Source organism: Amblyomma americanum, chromosome 1 (genome assembly GCF_052857255.1).
Source record: "Amblyomma americanum isolate KBUSLIRL-KWMA chromosome 1, ASM5285725v1, whole genome shotgun sequence".
NCBI classification, from domain to species: domain Eukaryota; kingdom Metazoa; phylum Arthropoda; class Arachnida; order Ixodida; family Ixodidae; genus Amblyomma; species Amblyomma americanum.
In genome coordinates this window covers 150,639,685-150,657,476 of record NC_135497.1, presented here as the reverse complement: position 1 = coordinate 150,657,476, position 17,792 = coordinate 150,639,685, and the positions used below count along the sequence as shown (strand labels likewise).

The 17,792-nt window shown below is 46.4% G+C and overlaps 1 protein-coding gene across 2 annotated transcripts in view; it reads right to left on the bottom strand.

Annotated features, from left to right (window-relative positions):
* Positions 1-470: 470 nt before the first annotated feature.
* Positions 471-17,792, bottom strand: part of KLHL18 (Kelch like family member 18) — a 30,758-nt gene continuing 13,436 nt past the window's right edge. For both annotated transcript variants that reach the window (XM_077647328.1, XM_077647329.1), the window contains exons 9-10: positions 2,672-2,783; positions 471-1,290 (exon numbers count right to left, since the gene is read on the bottom strand). In XM_077647328.1, the coding sequence (XP_077503454.1) occupies positions 910-1,290; positions 2,672-2,783 (493 nt within the window). In that variant the 3' untranslated portion in view covers positions 471-909. The remainder of the gene's footprint in view (positions 1,291-2,671; positions 2,784-17,792) is intronic.

The window sequence follows — 17,792 nt, the reverse complement described above, 5'->3', positions numbered from 1 at the left end:
ACACCCCTTTCTGTGGCCCTTTAAGACTAAAAGGTTACATAAAGCCTGGATGCATGTTTGAAATCACTTGCGCATTCGCAATTCCTGCTCTTAATGCAATCATAAAATGTGAGAGCCCCGCCGCAGTGGCTCAGTGGTTATGGCGCTCGGCTGCTGACCCGAAAGATGCGGGTTCGATTCCGGCCGCAGCGGTCAAATTTCGATGGAGGCGAAATTCTAGAGGCCCGTGTACTGCGTAATGTCAGTGCACGTTAAAGAACCCCAGGTGGTCGAAATTTCCGGAGCCCTTCACTATGGCATCCTTCATAGCCTGAGTTGCTTTGGGACGTTAAAACCCCATAAACCAAACCATAAAATGTGAGAAACTAGCATCCTCTTACCATCTACATGTGTTTGAAAACCAGCAAGACATGCCAGGTAGTAAGCATAAAGGCCTCACAAACATTTTAAGAAATGACACCCACAGCATATTTTCTTATCTAATACAAATAAACTGTTTATTCATCCAAGTAAAAAAAGATTGCACTTCAGCAAAAGCCTAGCTGGATACACGCACATAACTTAAATACATGAGGGATTTCACTGATAACAGTACAGGCCTTGCGAAGCCTGGTTGCTCAGTAAATGGCGAGTAGGCTGCATACCCTTTCTTTTTATTTTGCACAGTGCCTCCACCATTTCATGGCAATTAGGATATTTTTGCTATTTAGATCAACTGCAGGCCAAAAAATTAGCAGATCTTTGAGTGAGTGTTTGCATCACCTCATGGTTAAGCTGCCAGAAGAAATAAAAAAACACAATTATGATCACATAGAGCTTGGAGCTCTTGTGCAGTGTTCCATTCCATCTGCACCCTCCTTGAACCATAACAGCTCGGCTAACAGGATACACCAGAATTCAGCTGCTCTTCTATAAAGGTGGCAGAACTCCAACTCCAACACCACCCTCATGTGCACACATTGAAGCTATCGGCGTCCACTGGTTGGCCTCAGGGTCATAGACTTCAACTGTGCTCAGGTTAGACACACCATCATAACCACCAACAGCAAAAAGCCGGCCACAGTTAGCAACAAGTGAAACTCTACTTCGGGTAACATTCATTGGTGCAACGAACTGCCACTGCTGAGTCACAGGATCAAAAGCTTCGGTAGTCTGCAGAAATTTTGCCCCATCATAGCCTCCACAAACATAGATCTTCCCTTGTAGCACTGCAACCCCAAGGCGGCACCGATGCGTCAGCATTGAGGGCATGGGACTCCACTGGCCAGTCTGCACATCATAACGCTCCACCTGGGCAGGCACATGACTAATGTTTGTAGCTGCCATTAATATACCATGCAAGCTCCTACAAAATTCCATTCTCGCTTAAAAGTCTTTTTGAAAAATACAAAACCAAGGAAAAAATAAAAAACACAAGTATCGGCCAAAGTCACTCGAACACCTGTATTTCCATATTAACGAGCAACTTCAAGGTTCTTATGACCTGCACGCATTTTACCAAAACTTTCATAGTAGGTTTCCAGAGTCTTCCAATCCTTTGTGTCAAATTGTACAGCCAGGCAGTGTTCGTTCCAGCGCAAATTCATTTAAAATTTTCTTGTTTTGTGTCCTCAACTGAGGCAATTTCTGTGGGTGACCATGTGTGTGTGTGTGTGATGTCATGAGCTGCACGCCAGTCAATATTCACTCTGTGCTTGCTGAAGGAAAACATTTTGAGCATGTTTTTGGTCATTTCAGACAAATAATGATCTAAACTGCCCCTTACAGTCCCCAGTTCAGCCAGTCAATGCACACACGAGAGGTTCTATGACAGTATCCGTGACGTCATACTTTAGTCGAACCCCCAGTTTTGATTTTGGTTTCCTGGCTTTTACTGTTTTATTATTATTTTCTTCATTATATCACCAATCAATTTTCCAACTAAGACAGGGAGTTCCAAGATATATATTACAATAGTCAACTGAAAATGTTTGAAAATCCTCTGCGATTGCCTTCTAAGTGTCTTCCTTAATTTTCGCAGTCATAGAATACGTTCAAGTAATGCCTGTCAACTAGCCTGAGCACAAGCAAGCGCTGCATACAAACAAACTTAATTACCTCTACCGTAATAAGCAGTCTCACCATCAATGTTGTCTGAAAGCCTTCTGAAATTTTGCATGTGTTTAAGCTATGATTACAAGGTGCAAGTTGCTAGAATGACTTAGCTAAGTAAGCATTTTACTGGCGTCCGAAGAACACTTATGTGAAAATAACCCTCCTCTGGAAGAGCTCAGCACTATTAGCACAGCAGCTAAAGCATTCTAATGCCAGTTTCACCTGCACACAGTGGCTACATTTCAATTTGGGTTAATGAGAAAATGGGGCGTTAAAGTAGCCCAAAAAAAAAACACAATTAATCAAATGCCATCTACTGAGCCATCTCTCACAATCTGCAGCACAGCTATAGGCACAAACATGTTATTGCAATGCACACGCTCAGAGGAGATGGAGGAACTCTTGCTGTGATGCTTACACTGCATGTGATGCGAGTCTTACCAGAAGACTGCTCTCTGGTGCTTTGTACTAACAAGACAACTTAAGTAAAACAGTTTTCAAGAGAGTTTTTATAATACACATGAAAGGGTCATGCACCAATGCACCAGGGTTTTAAACAAGAAGATCAAACACTTACTGATCCAAATATTGAGAGCCCATCGTGGCCACCCAGTGCATAAATGTGTCCATCAAAAGCAACAACTCCAGCTGCACTGCGATGCTTGGACATGCTTGTTACCATGGTCCACCTGTCAAATAGCAATAATTAAATCTGCATAACAGAAACTTTCCATTCACCATACGTAAAAACCAAACCCACAAATAACATATTGACAACAAGTACGTATTTATTACTCGCACAATCAACCCAACTCTTGCCAGAAAAGTTGACATCAATTTGGGGGAAGGGTTCATTATGCGGGGAAAAGAAATTTGGACAGATATTTTTTGCTTGGGTCGATGTTCCATACTACGTCCGTCCAACTGCCTGCCCATCCAACCGCCAGTCCACCAACCCATCCTCAACAAAAGTATGCAGTCAGCCGCTTTCATGTCGCCAGTGTTTAGCATGCATTGTTCACTTCGAACAGTGTTTGCTCTATCATGGCGCGATCCGACAATTTTGTGATAGTCAATGGTGCCAGCCAATTGCGAACATTCTGAACACCGGCCTTGAAGGTCAGGTGTGTGTTTTTTACGTGCTTGCAGCACGGTTACGATCCAATGTGTAATTTCGAATGCTTAACCATGGTGTGAGAGGGATCAGGCTTTTCATTCCCGATTTCGAGCTTGCCAAATCGCTTGGGGGTCTGACGGTCCTGCTTCCTCCATAGCATTTCTGAGTAGAAGATGTTTTATAGCGATCTGGTTTAAAGTGGGCTGAGACTTTGTTTGGTCTAAAAATTCCATTGTGAGATTTTTGCAATCATCTGATAGAGAATTTCGTTATCTTTCAGAAAATATATTAAACTTAGGTATTCGCGATTTCAAAAATGATTTTTTAGGTCTTTTTTCGTCATCACGTCGACTGGAAAAGCGTTGTGTTCTTCGATGTCGCCTCTTCGTTTCATATACTTGCAAAACTTCATTGCTGTGAAGTTTTCATCAGAAACACAAGTTATGGTATTGCTTTGGAATTTGGCCTCGTTTGTAGTACATTTTGCAGCCAGCAGGGCTCCTCCTGTAGATCTTCTGTCATAGTATAGTGTACTAAAATACTCGGAAGTGTGTCGTCCGCAGCGTGGAGCAATAGGGACGAGGTCGTAGCCAGAGTGACGAAAAGCATAGAGGGCACTGGCAGTAAGAGGAGTGCTTCCGCAATGCTCGTGGCAGAGAAAAAAAAGCGCAGCATCTGCTTCTACATCTCGCTTCGTGCGCTGGTTTTTGCCGGATCGCATTATTTCACGGTCGTGCCATGGTGCAACATTTACTAAAGAAAACTGTGGAGACAAGAGCGGGCCAAGCGAGACAAGACGTAGTTGTAGCGCGCCACTATAGCAGTTGCAAGTCATGAGAAGAAGCGAAATCCTTGTTTCGCGCTGCTGGAAACTGATCAGTGTGAAGCGTGGCTGCGGTACATCAAAAAAAGGAGAGTGATAGTTTTGTTCAATATCTAGGCAGTTGAAATGTGATACTGTTGAAAGAGTAACTATAAAACAACATTACAAAGGTATCGCTAGCATTACTTTTCAGAATTTTTCTCACTGTTCGTAGAGTAATTCTGTTTTTCGACTAACAAAATGCAGTAATCTCAGATGGTGACTACCACATAGAATCCATGCAAAGACCCAAAATTTAATTTGAAATTTCACTGCATAACCACTCACCAATAAATAAATGTAAACGACTCTACAGGACAGCAAAATTTAAAAATAAACCAAAATTGTGGTAGACATACAATAAACTGTGTACGCAAGGCAAAGCAAATTTTTTTTGACACAGTATTACCAAAAATGCTTAGGACAAACCCCCGACAATTTTGGAAAACAATAAATCCATCTCAAAACACTGTAGTAACCATCACTGACAGTTGTGATAAACCACTCAATGACGGTGATTGCGCAGAAGCCTTCAACCGGTTCTTCTGCTGAATTTTCACGAGGAACGCGGCCTGAACTCCCCTAAGTTTGTTTTACCGCTGATCACTGAAGCTATGGTACCAATATCAAGTACACCTACTGATATCATTAATGTAATCAATAATTTAAAGCTGCCATCAGCTGCCGGCATCGATAACAAATTCTAAGGTACTGAAAAATACAACCGTAATAATTAGCGAGTTTCTGTCATTGATGCAGTCCCTTTATTCGGGATGTGTACCTAGTGAATGGAGAAGGTTGTCCCAATCTTTAAATCAGGCAGCAGGTCATCCATTTACAATTACAGACCCATATCATTAACCAGAGTCTCATCTAAAGTCATGGAACATATTATTTTATCCAACATTATTAAGCACCTTGAGCACCACACTTTTATACACCCAGCGCAACACGGATTCCGTAAAGGCCTTTCCTGCGAAACACAATTAGCTACTTTTCTTCATGACCCCCACATTGACCTAGATAATAACTCAGTAACAGATGCTATCTTTCTTGACTTTGAAAAAGCTTTTGATAGAGCTCCTCATGGCTGACTAATGTGCAAATTATCACTTTTAAATTTTGACCCATTTGTCCTTGCATGGATTGAAAACTTCCTTAGTGAGAGAAATCAGTCTGTAGTAATTAATAACGCAGCATCTAACCCTGCCCCTGTTCTTTCCGGCGTCCCCCAAGGATCGGTGCTTGGCCCCCTTCTCTTTCTCATCTTCAATAATGATCTTCCTCAATGCATAAACAATAACATCCGGCTTTCTGTAGACGACTGTGTAATTTATGCCAAAATAACTAACCACGAAGACATTATTAGCTTACAACATGACTTACTAGCAGTAGAAAATGGTGTGAAAAATGGCAAATGTCTTTAAATATTGCTAAGTGTAAGGTCATTCATTTCCATAGACGTTAAACTTAATTCCACATAGCTACTTTCTCTGCGGTTCTCGTTTACATGCTACTAAAACATACAAATATCTTGGATTGCACCTGTCTGATGATCCTACGTGGTCAACGAACATCAACCACATCACTGCAGCTCTGTTATCATGCAAAGTGTACGAATTACGCAGGCTCATTTATGAGCAGGCTACCCTGCCTGCAAAAAGCCAGTGCAAAACAACGTGTTGAATAACCTAACTACAGGCAATCATAATAGCGGCGTTACATATAAATGTGTGAGAAATCAATCTCCCACAATGCACTCAGAAAATTACATGCTATTTCACAGCAGCTTAACTGCACTTGATATTACTATGCTGGTCGTAGCTGTCTTCCTGCGTACTCTTTCTTTTGCGACCACTAGCCACACTCAGAGAACTACGATTATTAGGCACAAACCGCCACAGTCTGATATATATTACGTGAAGCTTAAGCAGCAAAATTTTAAAATTAGCGTCTTCATAACCAGACTAAATATTGCGCCGTGATGACAAATTGCACACAAACTGCAGCGATGGGGGCGGCTCGCCAAGCAGTCTGCTCCTTACTCATAGCACTCCTCTTACAGGCCGTGGCCTCTCGTGTTGCCCTGAGTTTTCATCTCTGCAATGACCCACTCTCCGGCCGCGGACAACGCACTTCCAGGTTCTAGTGCACTATAGTCAAGAGAAGTTTTGATGAATAAAATGGTTTTCAGAGACTTTATTGGGAATTTTTCTCAAAACATTTTCAGAGGTTTGTGTACCCTTTTCTTAGGAACTCACTTTTTCTCGAGAAAATTTTCACAGAAGTTAATCAATGCCATTTACATAACTGGTACTACCAGAATCAATAGCCTAAGTTCATTTGTATTTTTCTAACTAAAAGAAAACCATTCATGAATGGCAATGTTATTGCATTGAAAAAGAAAAACAAACATAATAAATTATATTTTCTTTGAAGCGCTTAATTTTGGTATCAATTGTGTAAAGCATTGGTTTCAGCACTCTATAGATAGTAGATTTTAAGAAAAATATACATAAGTAGAAAAACTAAACTGAACAAAATAAAAATACTATAGCAAGATACAACTTAAAAAAACAACAACAGTGGTTGGTAACAATGAGCCATCGTCCGTGGCAACCTGTATTATTCTACTGGCCAATCAGAACAGTAAACGGAATTGGCTTTTTAATGTTTGACAGTGTTAAACAAGCCAGAGGCAACAAAATTCTTGAGCTTATAATTTCGTTTGGTGGTTAGCTTCTAGTTTATGTAATAAGAGAAGTTTTAACAAAGGACTACCTTCTTATTGTGGTGGAATTCTGTGTGGCGGTCCTGAATGTGGGCAGCGCTTCACTGCAGACTTAAGCTGTGTCAGACTATAGACAAAATTTCAATCTAGTTTTGAGCACTAATGCAAGCTGTGTCTATCTTCAAGATTCCTAGCACATTTTATAGCCATTGCTTTTATTGCAACTGCTGTAGAGCCAACTTTTGAAAACCATTTGCAGTCTCACCCCTCTTTAAACTGCTGCGTTCCTTTCCATATTTGAGTGCTCGCCGGCTTTCTATGCATACTCTGGCACAACAAGGAGCACAGCAGTCCACTGAGCAAGCCATTGCTGCTGGCACTCCTGTCAAGGGTGCAGAGCATCCTGGCACTCTACCAAGTTCGCCGAGTGCGCCACCCCCACAGGAACTTTCGTCAGAGTGCGCCATCCCCACAGGAGCTCTCGTCAAAAGATAAACACGCTGTGATGTTATCGGCGTGCAGCATCTTGGCGTGCTGCCAAGGTCTGCGCTGCAGATGGCATGACACTGAACAATGCGCCAAGAAAAGCTAACACTTAGAATGAATCTTTAACAATAAAAGTGGGGGATAAGATCATTATGCGAGTAAATATGGTACTCGCTATATGACGTAAGTCAGCTGTATGCTTTCGCGATGAAAAATGCACACTGAATAGCTTCAAAGTTATCAGATGCCATCAACACTGGCAGCGGTAAAAGGACCATGAAGTAATATTTACTAAGGTTAGGAAAAGCGTACCAGCGATTGATTTTCCATCACTTATCACAGCATCACAAAAATGTTTAAGCTAGCTTCTGTAACGCCGAAGATGTCAGCGATTAAAAATGATGCTCCTCCTTTCCCCCTCAGCTTATACATGCCACCTGCAAAAAGATTAAGAAAGCAGGTCAGGACTACACTCTGCCATTCCCAATACCAATCACATCACTTGAGTGTGCCCAATGAGAAGACACCCCAAGATTCCCCACTCTACGTCAATGGGCAAGGGCAGCTAAGAACGCATGACGAGGTGACGACCTAATCAGTTGCTAACTACAAGTTTTAAAAATAATTTGTAACTTATAGGGTCTAAACAGAGCTTTTCAATTTCAATCAATATCAATCAATATATATTTTGTTTTCAACACCCCCACCCCCCAAAAAAACGATACATGGCGGAAAAGGGGGGCAGGAGAAAAAGCTGCACAGTAGCAGCTTGACAAGGCTCCAACTACTCAAGCAAATAATGAGAGGATTGTAATGGTTTAAAGTTGTATTTTAAATGCACTAGGCACAGTATGGAAAATGACAAAGAAAAATGACATGTAAAGAACAATCAAAACAAATGCAGTCTCTAGTTTCATCTGAGGGTAATTTCCCTCAAATGCTCAAAAGGATTGCCTCTGCAAATTGGCTGCTTTAGAATATGGCCATCAAAATCATTTCAGCGTCCCTTTAACAGTAAAAACTTAGCAAATGGCCTAAAAAGAACTAAATTACCTTGCTGAAAACTACTTTCCACAGCCTTGACTCTCATGCCTGCAGCGATTCCACAAATACATGGTGCACTTTTTAGCAGACTGTGCGAAGGCTAACCATGTAAACAAATCTGCAGCTAATATCAACACAACAGATTGTATTGTCACGTAGTGGTGACGGCAGTCGAAGCAGGGAGGAAGGCAGCCAAAAGTTCTAAAAGAAAACTGTTTACGGGGCTGACCTGCACCCAGAATGGACTGAATGACTCGACGGCGGCGAAAGCAACAAGCATGCTGGGCGGTCGTCTAATAGAATGCCAGCCGCTCTCAGCCGTGCTCAATTTAAAGCTGGTAGCGAACTTTCAAGATAAAGCGTGCAAAGTTGCTAGAACATTCGGGAACATGGTAGAATATGCTCTGCCTGGATGCGATCAATCTAGATAAAGCTGGTTGAGTCTTGCATCCACAAACAATGATAAAGTGGCATGGCGGCAGCTTTGAAGAAGGAGCAAACAAACACTACAAAGATTCATGGCAGTATTTATGTCGTAACTTATAGTGAGCTTCTGTCACAACTCTCTGGTGTCATCTAGCAGTGCCACACCTCTTCAATTCATGTGCATAGTTTATAACTGCTTCTCCTTGAAGCTTGTAGTGTCTTCGCCACAAGTACGAGAAAGCAGAACTACCCAAGTGGAAGATAGGAGAACCACTTGCTGCACCACCAGATCAAGTTCACCCAGGGCAAACCATTTGAAGAGATGGTTAGTTTTTAAACTTTCAGATAATGCACAAAAGAACCTCACAATTGCATTTACTTGTTTTTAACTTGTGAACACACAATGAGTATTAAAAAGCTTGGCTTGTTGGCCTTAACGTTCAGGTTGGGGGATAAAAGTGTAAAAGAGCACAAAGCCAGCCACCCAGGAGTGCCTCTACACTTCACACTGTGCGCAGGATGCACAATGCTGTGGTGAACATGCACAGTGCCCTTAAAGCCCATTCACACTTGCGAGTTGCAGAGGTTCTCGCAGAGGTTCTGCGACCGTTTCTGTCGAAAAGAGACAGTCACAAAGGGTTGCATTGGCTGAAAAGTACAGAGTCGCAGTCCAGACGCACACTGCTTGATTTTCCAGCCTTGCGATTGCAAGTCACAAACCACTGAACCAACCAGCGAGTGAGCCGAGTTTTCGGCAACGATGCCGCCTGCAAGTGTGCCAGGCAACGAACTGCCTTGGTCATCGCTAAGCCTAGCCAGTTTCGCATCGATCCCACAGCTGAGGGAGCTTTGGAACTGGCCAGTTCTGTAATAAAAGTGCTACTCTTGTCACCGCTTTACTGTGAACCTCGTCTGCTAATAAAATAAAGATATGTTTGATTTCTGTGATGCCTCCCGCAGTGGATCTAGCAGACGCCAGGCAAGATGCACTGGGGAGCAGCAGCAAAATGGCTATGGGAAGAAAATTGCTTGTATCACTGTTATCAATTCTACTGCCAGCAACTCGGTATTGGTGAATGATTCTCAAAAATCATTAATTTTTGACATTCCTCTATCCCAGGGCTTGTTATGAACGTGAACAAATATACTTGCACATTTTTCTGACACTGGCGGTGGCACCCAGGCTCGCTCCGAGAAGCACGCCCCTACATCAAGACATCTATACAGCTACACTGCACATCAAAACTGCCACGACATCCTCCTCTTCACTCCGGTCGTTACAGTACTCTGCAAATAGCGAGGGACCAGAGCACTTTAGAGTGTTTCTATGTTATATAAATATGTGCAGTGGTCGCTTGCTCACGTACGGTTGTATCCGGACAGGGCCTCAACACTCACACCGGAGTGGCAAACTTGTTCCTTTTTTTATATATTTTTGTAAATATTGTAACAGTGTACAAAGCTCTCCCCTGTCCTTTTACGCTATCGCTCCCTTCAATTCGTCTCCTTGCTATTTCTGCCTGCTACAGCTCGGGTGCTTAAAGAGGCTGCGAAACACCACTTGAACAGATGCGGTTACACTTCAGATGAATTGTTTATATCACACAGATGCTGACTCAAAAAGAATTACGGGAATCGATGCATAGGAATGGGAGTTATTCAATGAAGAAATTTCAAAATATAAGCAAACAAAATGCTGCCCTCAACTCGATTTTCGCGCAGCTTCCCATTCCCATTTCACTCTCCCAGTGACGACACTTAGTGCGATCAATCAAAACAGCCCATCTGAGCACATGGTGGAAGTTTGCACTCCATGGTTTCCTGTTCTCTGTAACTCGTTCATGCCAAGGCTGGCAGCGCCGTTTGCATGGTTACAACAACCATGTGAACTCCCAGCTGACCCAGCGATGCTTCATCGTCACGTCGACGGCGCAGAAGGGAGCACTGATCAGTGACGTTCCCTTACTTATGGATCCGAACTCGAGTGCGAGATACTGCGACGGTGTGACAGCCTGCACAGGATATCAGACACATTTACCATAGCGTGTACCGCTACTGCTTACCACCTACCATCGCTGGTTGGTCACGGCGAGCAAGAAGCGCGCTGTTGACGGGAAAGTGGCGCCATCTGGCGCCGCCGCCCGGTGATCCTCCACAAGCTGACGATGCGCACTGCCTGCTAAATGTGAAACGAACGCATCCTTCCTTGGGACCGAAACGAACGCTTATGAGTGCAATGGCTCGATCGGATCGATTCCGCAAAGCCGCTTGCAGATACATAGAGAGTGGCCATAAGTTTTGAGTGCTAGGTTGTAAGATGTTTACAGAGAGGCGCAAAGTCCTTTGATGCAAGAAGTAGCCAGAGCCTCTGGTGGTGTATTTTTGTTTTACTTGGTTTACAATGGTTTTATCTAGGGCAAAAAGTTGGCTTTGTTAATGTAGTATAAAACACAAAAAATTTGATAAAACATATCTCTAGTTATTAACACAATTGGCAGTATATTTACACTTTGTCCAATCATCAAGCTCCCACTAATTACACTTTGTCCAATCATCAAGCTCCCACTAAGTGATGTCATATCCGCTGCTAAAAACCGTCACTGTATGATGACACCGTCAGTGCCACGAATTTGTTTTTGCGAGCTAATTAAAATATTGAAAACGGCAGTATACACGGTACGACTGATGCTAATAGCATCACTATAACTAATTCTATGCAACTAACAGGCAAAACAATGCACAGAAAATGTGTTTCGGGGCCCCTTTAAGATATTGTGTACAGCAATTGTCGCGCCTGACAAATCTTTTCCTACCTTTCTGTATTCTTTTGCAATAACAAACCACTAGTACTAGCACTTTAGAGGACTGAGCACGAGCGCAGGAGACGTGGCCAAAACAGACGAAACTATAGAAAGCACATGATCGACATCATTCCTGTTACGTCTCGCCTACGACGCGCGGTATAGCCGGCGCGGATGCAACGGACGCCGCGGCTTCGTTCAAAGTGGCGGTCATTTTGGGCCCGTTCATCGCTGCCGCAACGCCTCCCGCCAAGCGCGTCCAGGCAGGTTTCAGTGCCACGTGTCGTCGTGCGTGCGTGTGTGTGTGTGTGTGTGCATGTTGGTGCCCACGCTTGTCAAAGCGCGGCAGCCGGGGAGAGGAGCTCCCCAACTGGGAGGCGAGGAGGTCTGACCGGCGCCGGCCCGGCGGGCGCGCCCGTCACGTCTGGACATGTTCAAGCGTCGCCGTATCGGACGCCTCTTCCCAAGCCGTTCCTTCTTGCCCTCGACTCCGTGGGTATAAAGGGAGCTGCCCCGGACGCCAACGAGAGACTTCGATTCCTTTCTTCGAGTAACGTGGTCGCCCTGACCGGCTGCTCTTTTGCGATGCCAGAATAAACAAGTTGTTCTGTTGCCAGTCGACTCATCCTTTGCCGGGACCTTCGGATGTTTCCAGCTTTGCCCCAGGCCGCCAGGCCAACGCTACCCTTGGGGCTTGCAACCCTTTTGCAACAACTGGCTGCCAGCGGTGAGATCCTGACAACGGAGGCCAGCAGCGAAGATATGCGGTCAACTGTATGCTGAGCAGCACAACGACCATCCGGGAGCAGTGCAACGAGCCCTGTGTGATGACTGGTTGCCTGCAGCGGAACGACTGCGCTGAATTCTTGGCTGCGAGGTTTGGTGAGTGCGGGACTTTCTTCTTCTGAGTTTTGCCAGGCTTTTGTTAGTGTCAGAAACAGAGCTGGTAATTGTGGTTGTCGTTGCTGCCGGGTTAGTTTGCGGCAAGACAATAGTAGGCAGTAGAGAAAGCAGCATTCGGAGCAGCCATGGATTTGAAGTCGTTGCGCAAACCGAAATTGCTGGAGCTTGCAAGAGAGTTGGGTCTGAATGTCTCAGACAAACTCAGAAAACCAGAACTGCTAAGGGCTATTCTTGAGTTGGAGGCTGAGGATGACGAGCTGTCGGAATGCCTTGAGACCATTGAGGAGAGGGAGCAAAAAGAGAAAGACGAGCGCGAACGTAAAGAACAAAAAGAGAAAGACGAGCGCGACCGTCAACACGCGTTGGAAATGAAGCGTCTCGAGGTAGAGATGGAACGCGCTCGTAATGGAAGTCTGGCACACGGTGCAGGAGAACGGGTATCGTTCAAAATGACTGACCGGATGCGGCCGTTTAAGCTTGGAGAGGACATTGGTTTGTTCCTGGTTAACTTTGAGCGAACGTGCGAGAAGCAGGGGTTCTCTCGGGAAACGTGGCCACAGCGCTTGCTCACTTTGTTACCCGCCGAGGCGGCCAACGTAGTCGCTCGCTTGAAGAGAGAGGAGGCAGAGGATTTCGACCAAGTGAAATCAAGTCTGCTAAAAAAGTACAGGCTGTCAGCGGAGGCGTTCCGTCGGAAGTTTCGGGAAAATGAAAAAGGCAGAAATGAGTCATATACAGAGTTTGCCTACAGGCTTATGTCAAACATGCAGGAGTGGCTCAAAGAAGAGAAAGCGTTTGGTGACCACGAGAAAATTCTGCAGTGTTTCGGGCTGGAACAGTTTTATAGTCGGTTACCTGAGAACGTGCGGTACTGGGTCTTGGATAGGCCAGACGTTAGTACAGTGGCTAAAGCCGCCGAGCTAGCCGAGGAGTTTGTGACGCGTCGGGCTCGCGGAGCTAAGGACGGTCAAAAGGGTGAATTTGGCTCCAAGTCTGAGAGGCCGAAGTTCACACCCATGAGAGCAAGGGGGGACACACGTAGTGCGGATGCGAGTGAAAGCAGTCCGACCGAACGTAAGGAGACGGCGGCAGCCGAAGCCGAACGCAGAAAGCGGTTCGAGAGGAGGCAAGCGCGCGTGTGTTATACGTGCCAGAAGCCGGGTCACTTTTCGGCGCAGTGTCCAGAAACAAAAAGAGAAGTCGTATGTTTGTCATTATGTAACACTGACGAGAACATGAAGCTTCTCGAGCCTTACATGCGAGACTTCCTCGTGAACGGGAAAGAGTGCCGAGTGCTTCGTGATTCCGCAGCTACAATGGATGTAGTTCACCCCTCTTACGTAGAACCCGATATGTTCACGGGCGAGTGCGCATGGATCAAGCAAGCCGTGGAAGCTCACAGCGTGTGTCTGCCCGTAGCAAAAGTTCTTATTGAAGGACCTTTCGGAGCAATTGAGACGGAGGCCGCAGTGTCATCTATGCTGCCCCCCCAGTACCCGTACCTATTTTCGAACAGGTCCGATCACCTCCTGCGCGAGAAGGGGCTTTTGTTTGGTGACGCTAGCGTTCAGGCCTTAACCAGATCGAGAGTTCGGGAGCTCGCTGCAAAGGCGGTAGTTGCGGGGCCGACGTTGTCGAACAATGAGAGAGGGTCGGAGGCGCAGCAAGCTGATATTCAGAGCACGTCCGAACTGAACAAAATTGAGCCTGTAGCGTTGAAGGCACCAGGTACTGGAGAGGAAATGCCCGACACGGGAAAGTTAGAAGAGCTTCCGGTCGAGCTTCCGGGACTAGGCTCAGTGACGAACAGGGAAGACACTGATCAGGTCATTAGTGACTTAATCATTAATGCACCGCTGTCGGCTGAGCAGAAAACCGAACTACACCAACTCTTACAAGAGTTTCAAGGTCAGTTCTCTGAGAGGCCTGGTAGGACTTCTGTCCTTACTCATGATATAGAACTTACCTCCCCAGAGCCAGTACGATCTAAGGCGTACCGGGTGTCACCCCGCCAGCGCGATATTATGGAGGCTGAGGTAAAGAAAATGCTACAGCTCGGTGTTATTGAGGCGGGTGAGAGTGATTATACCTCCCCTTTGATTTTAGTTGAGGTACCGGGCAAGGAACCTCGTCCTTGCGTCGACTACCGCAGGCTTAATTCCATCACTAAGGATCAAATTTATCCGATCCCTAACATCGAGGAGCGCCTTGAGAAAGTTAGTAGCGCTCAGTTTATTTCCACCCTAGATCTTGTCAGGGGTTATTGGCAGGTTCCACTTACAGAAGAGGCTAGTAGGTATGCGGCGTTCATTTCACCAATGGGAACATTCCGTCCTAAAGTTTTGAGTTTTGGTTTGAAGAACGCGCCATACTGCTTTTCAAGCCTCATGGACAAAGTGTTGCGGGGACAGGAAGAATTCGCTTTACCGTATTTAGACGATGTAGCGATATTCTCCGCATCCTGGTCTGAGCATATGGCACACTTGCGGGCAGTGCTAACCCGCCTGCGCGAAGCGGGCTTGACAGTCAAGGCTCCCAAGTGCCAATTAGCACAGGCCGAGGTTGTCTACCTCGGTCACGTGATTGGACAGGGTCGTCGCCGCCCCTCTGAAATAAAGGTGGCCGCTGTGCGAGACTTCCCGCAACCGCGCACGAAGACCGATATTCGGTCGTTCTTAGGTGTCGCCGGCTACTATCAGAGGTACATCCCCAGGTACTCCGATATCGCGGCTCCCCTGACGGATGCTCTAAGAAAAACAGAGCCCCAAACAGTCGTCTGGGGCGAGACAAAGGAAAGAGCTTTTAGCGCCCTAAAGAGCGCCCTAACAAGCCAGCCTGTGCTACGATCGCCAGACTACACAAAAGGGTTCGTTGTTCAGTGCGATGCTAGTGAGCGAGGCATGGGCGTTGTACTGTGCCAAAGGGACAATGGAGAAGTGGAACACCCCGTCCTGTATGCTAGTCGTAAGCTGACCTGTCGTGAGCAGGCGTACAGCGCCACCGAGAAAGAGTGTGCGTGTCTCGTGTGGGCCGTTCAGAAATTGTCATGCTACCTAGCCGGCTCGAGGTTTATCATTGAGACGGATCACTGCCCTCTCCAATGGCTGCAGACCATCTCTCCCAAAAATGGCCGCCTCCTGCGCTGGAGCCTCGCTTTGCAACAATATTCCTTTGAGGTGCGTTACAAAAAGGGGAGTCTCAACGGTAACGCCGATGGCTTAAGTCGAAGCCCCTAACGTAGGAATCCGCCTCAAAGTTGTTGGTTACTGATGTTTTCTTCCTGAGGCAGGATTTTTAACATATTGCTTTTGTTTAGTGTTTCAAAGTGATTATGTGCTTTCTAGTGCAATTTTCCAATTTGTGGACGCGTTCTGAGTGCTGCTTGACTACTGTAAGGAACTAGGCAGTAGTATAAAAGGGGAAAGAGCCTGGCAGAGCTTAGTGAGGGTTGTCTCGTGCTTGCTGACTGAGCGGTTGCGTTTCGGCGTAGTTCTAACGCTTGCTGGGAACGAGCACAAAAATGGCAACTCTCCCGAAGTGACTTTGCAGTGTCCTATGTGATCCTGAACCCGAGAACGAGGCCTTCTCTGTGCGCTGCGCTCAAGCAACGTCGAGGGACGACCGGTTTCGATTACGAGCATCATCGAGCGACATCCCTCTGGACAGCGGATGCAGTCCCCTGACCATCGGGATCTCCTTCTCCCGGCGGGGCGGTCTGTTACGTCTCGCCTACGACGCGCGGTATAGCCGGCGCGGATGCAACGGACGCCGCGGCTTCGTTCAAAGTGGCGGTCATTTTGGGCCCGTTCATCGCTGCCGCAACGCCTCCCGCCAAGCGCGTCCAGGCAGGTTTCAGTGCCACGTGTCGTCGTGCGTGCGTGTGTGTGTGTGTGTGCATGTTGGTGCCCACGCTTGTCAAAGCGCGGCAGCCGGGGAGAGGAGCTCCCCAACTGGGAGGCGAGGAGGTCTGACCGGCGCCGGCCCGGCGGGCGCGCCCGTCACGTCTGGACATGTTCAAGCGGCGCCGTATCGGACGCCTCTTCCCAAGCCGTTCCTTCTTGCCCTCGACTCCGTGGGTATAAAGGGAGCTGCCCCGGACGCCAACGAGAGACTTCGATTCCTTCCTTCGAGTAACGTGGTCGCCCTGACCGGCTGCTCTTTTGCGATGCCAGAATAAACAAGTTGTTCTGTTGCCAGTCGACTCATCCTTTGCCGGGACCTTCGGATGTTTCCAGCTTTGCCCCAGGCCGCCAGGCCAACGCTACCCTTGGGGCTTGCAACCCTTTTGCAACATTCCCGAGAGTTCTTGTTTCACATGAGAATCAAACAAGGTGACCCGCAGGTCACCCTTGCTGGAGTGAACAATGGTGTTGTTGAGCTGCTGCCTGGTCGCAAGCGACTGCTGGTCGCGCCCTTTGTGACTCGCGCGTGCGACGCGGTCAGCCTTCGACAAGGGACAAATCCACTTCTTGAAGCTGGCAACTTGGCCCTGGTGCTTCCACTGCAGGTCTGTGAACTTAGGGCACTCCTAAAGCAAGTGCTTAACAGTTGCCGTAGCTGCTGTGTTGCAAGCAGGGCAGTTTGTTTGTACATGAGAGGTAAACCCACCGCAATATCTTTTGCTAGCAGTTGTCATTCTTTGTGGGCTCGCCAGCACGCAAGTATAGATCAATGCATTCTGTTTCATGCATATATTAGAGTTACACTGATGCTACCTTGACACACAGGACATCCAAAGAGTGAAAGAACCCACACCACATCAATGACTGCACACAGAAATATGAAATATGTGGTTTCGCTTGTCACCCTTGCACAAAGGCCACGCTTTTATCTGCAAGCAAGCATTCCACATTTTTGTACAAAGCTGGTGATGTGGTGCGTGCTTCCTCACTCAGTCCTTCTCTTGTGTGTAAAGGTAATGCCAATCTTAACTTGAATTTATGCATCAATGCAATCGACACATCCTTCTTGAAGACATTATTACGGATGATGCAAATTTTGGTATGATAGGAATTCCTCTCATTCCCAGGCTAAGTGCATTCTTTACAATTTGCAGGAATTCAGATGTTCTAAATGTGCTCCTGCACCACTATGGATGACGCAAACACAGGAGTTGTGACTACACCCACAAGGACTCGGCGCTTCACTCGCCACTCATGCAGTATGCACTGCAAGCATCAAGCAGCGATGTGCAGCCTGCACATTGCTGACGCCACAATCACGAGTAGCACAGTACACTCCACGAGCACTGACAGGGGGCAGGGCCATAAATAAAATAACCTGTTAGCCGTGAACAGCTCGTGCTTCAGCATGTGGATTTCTTTTGTT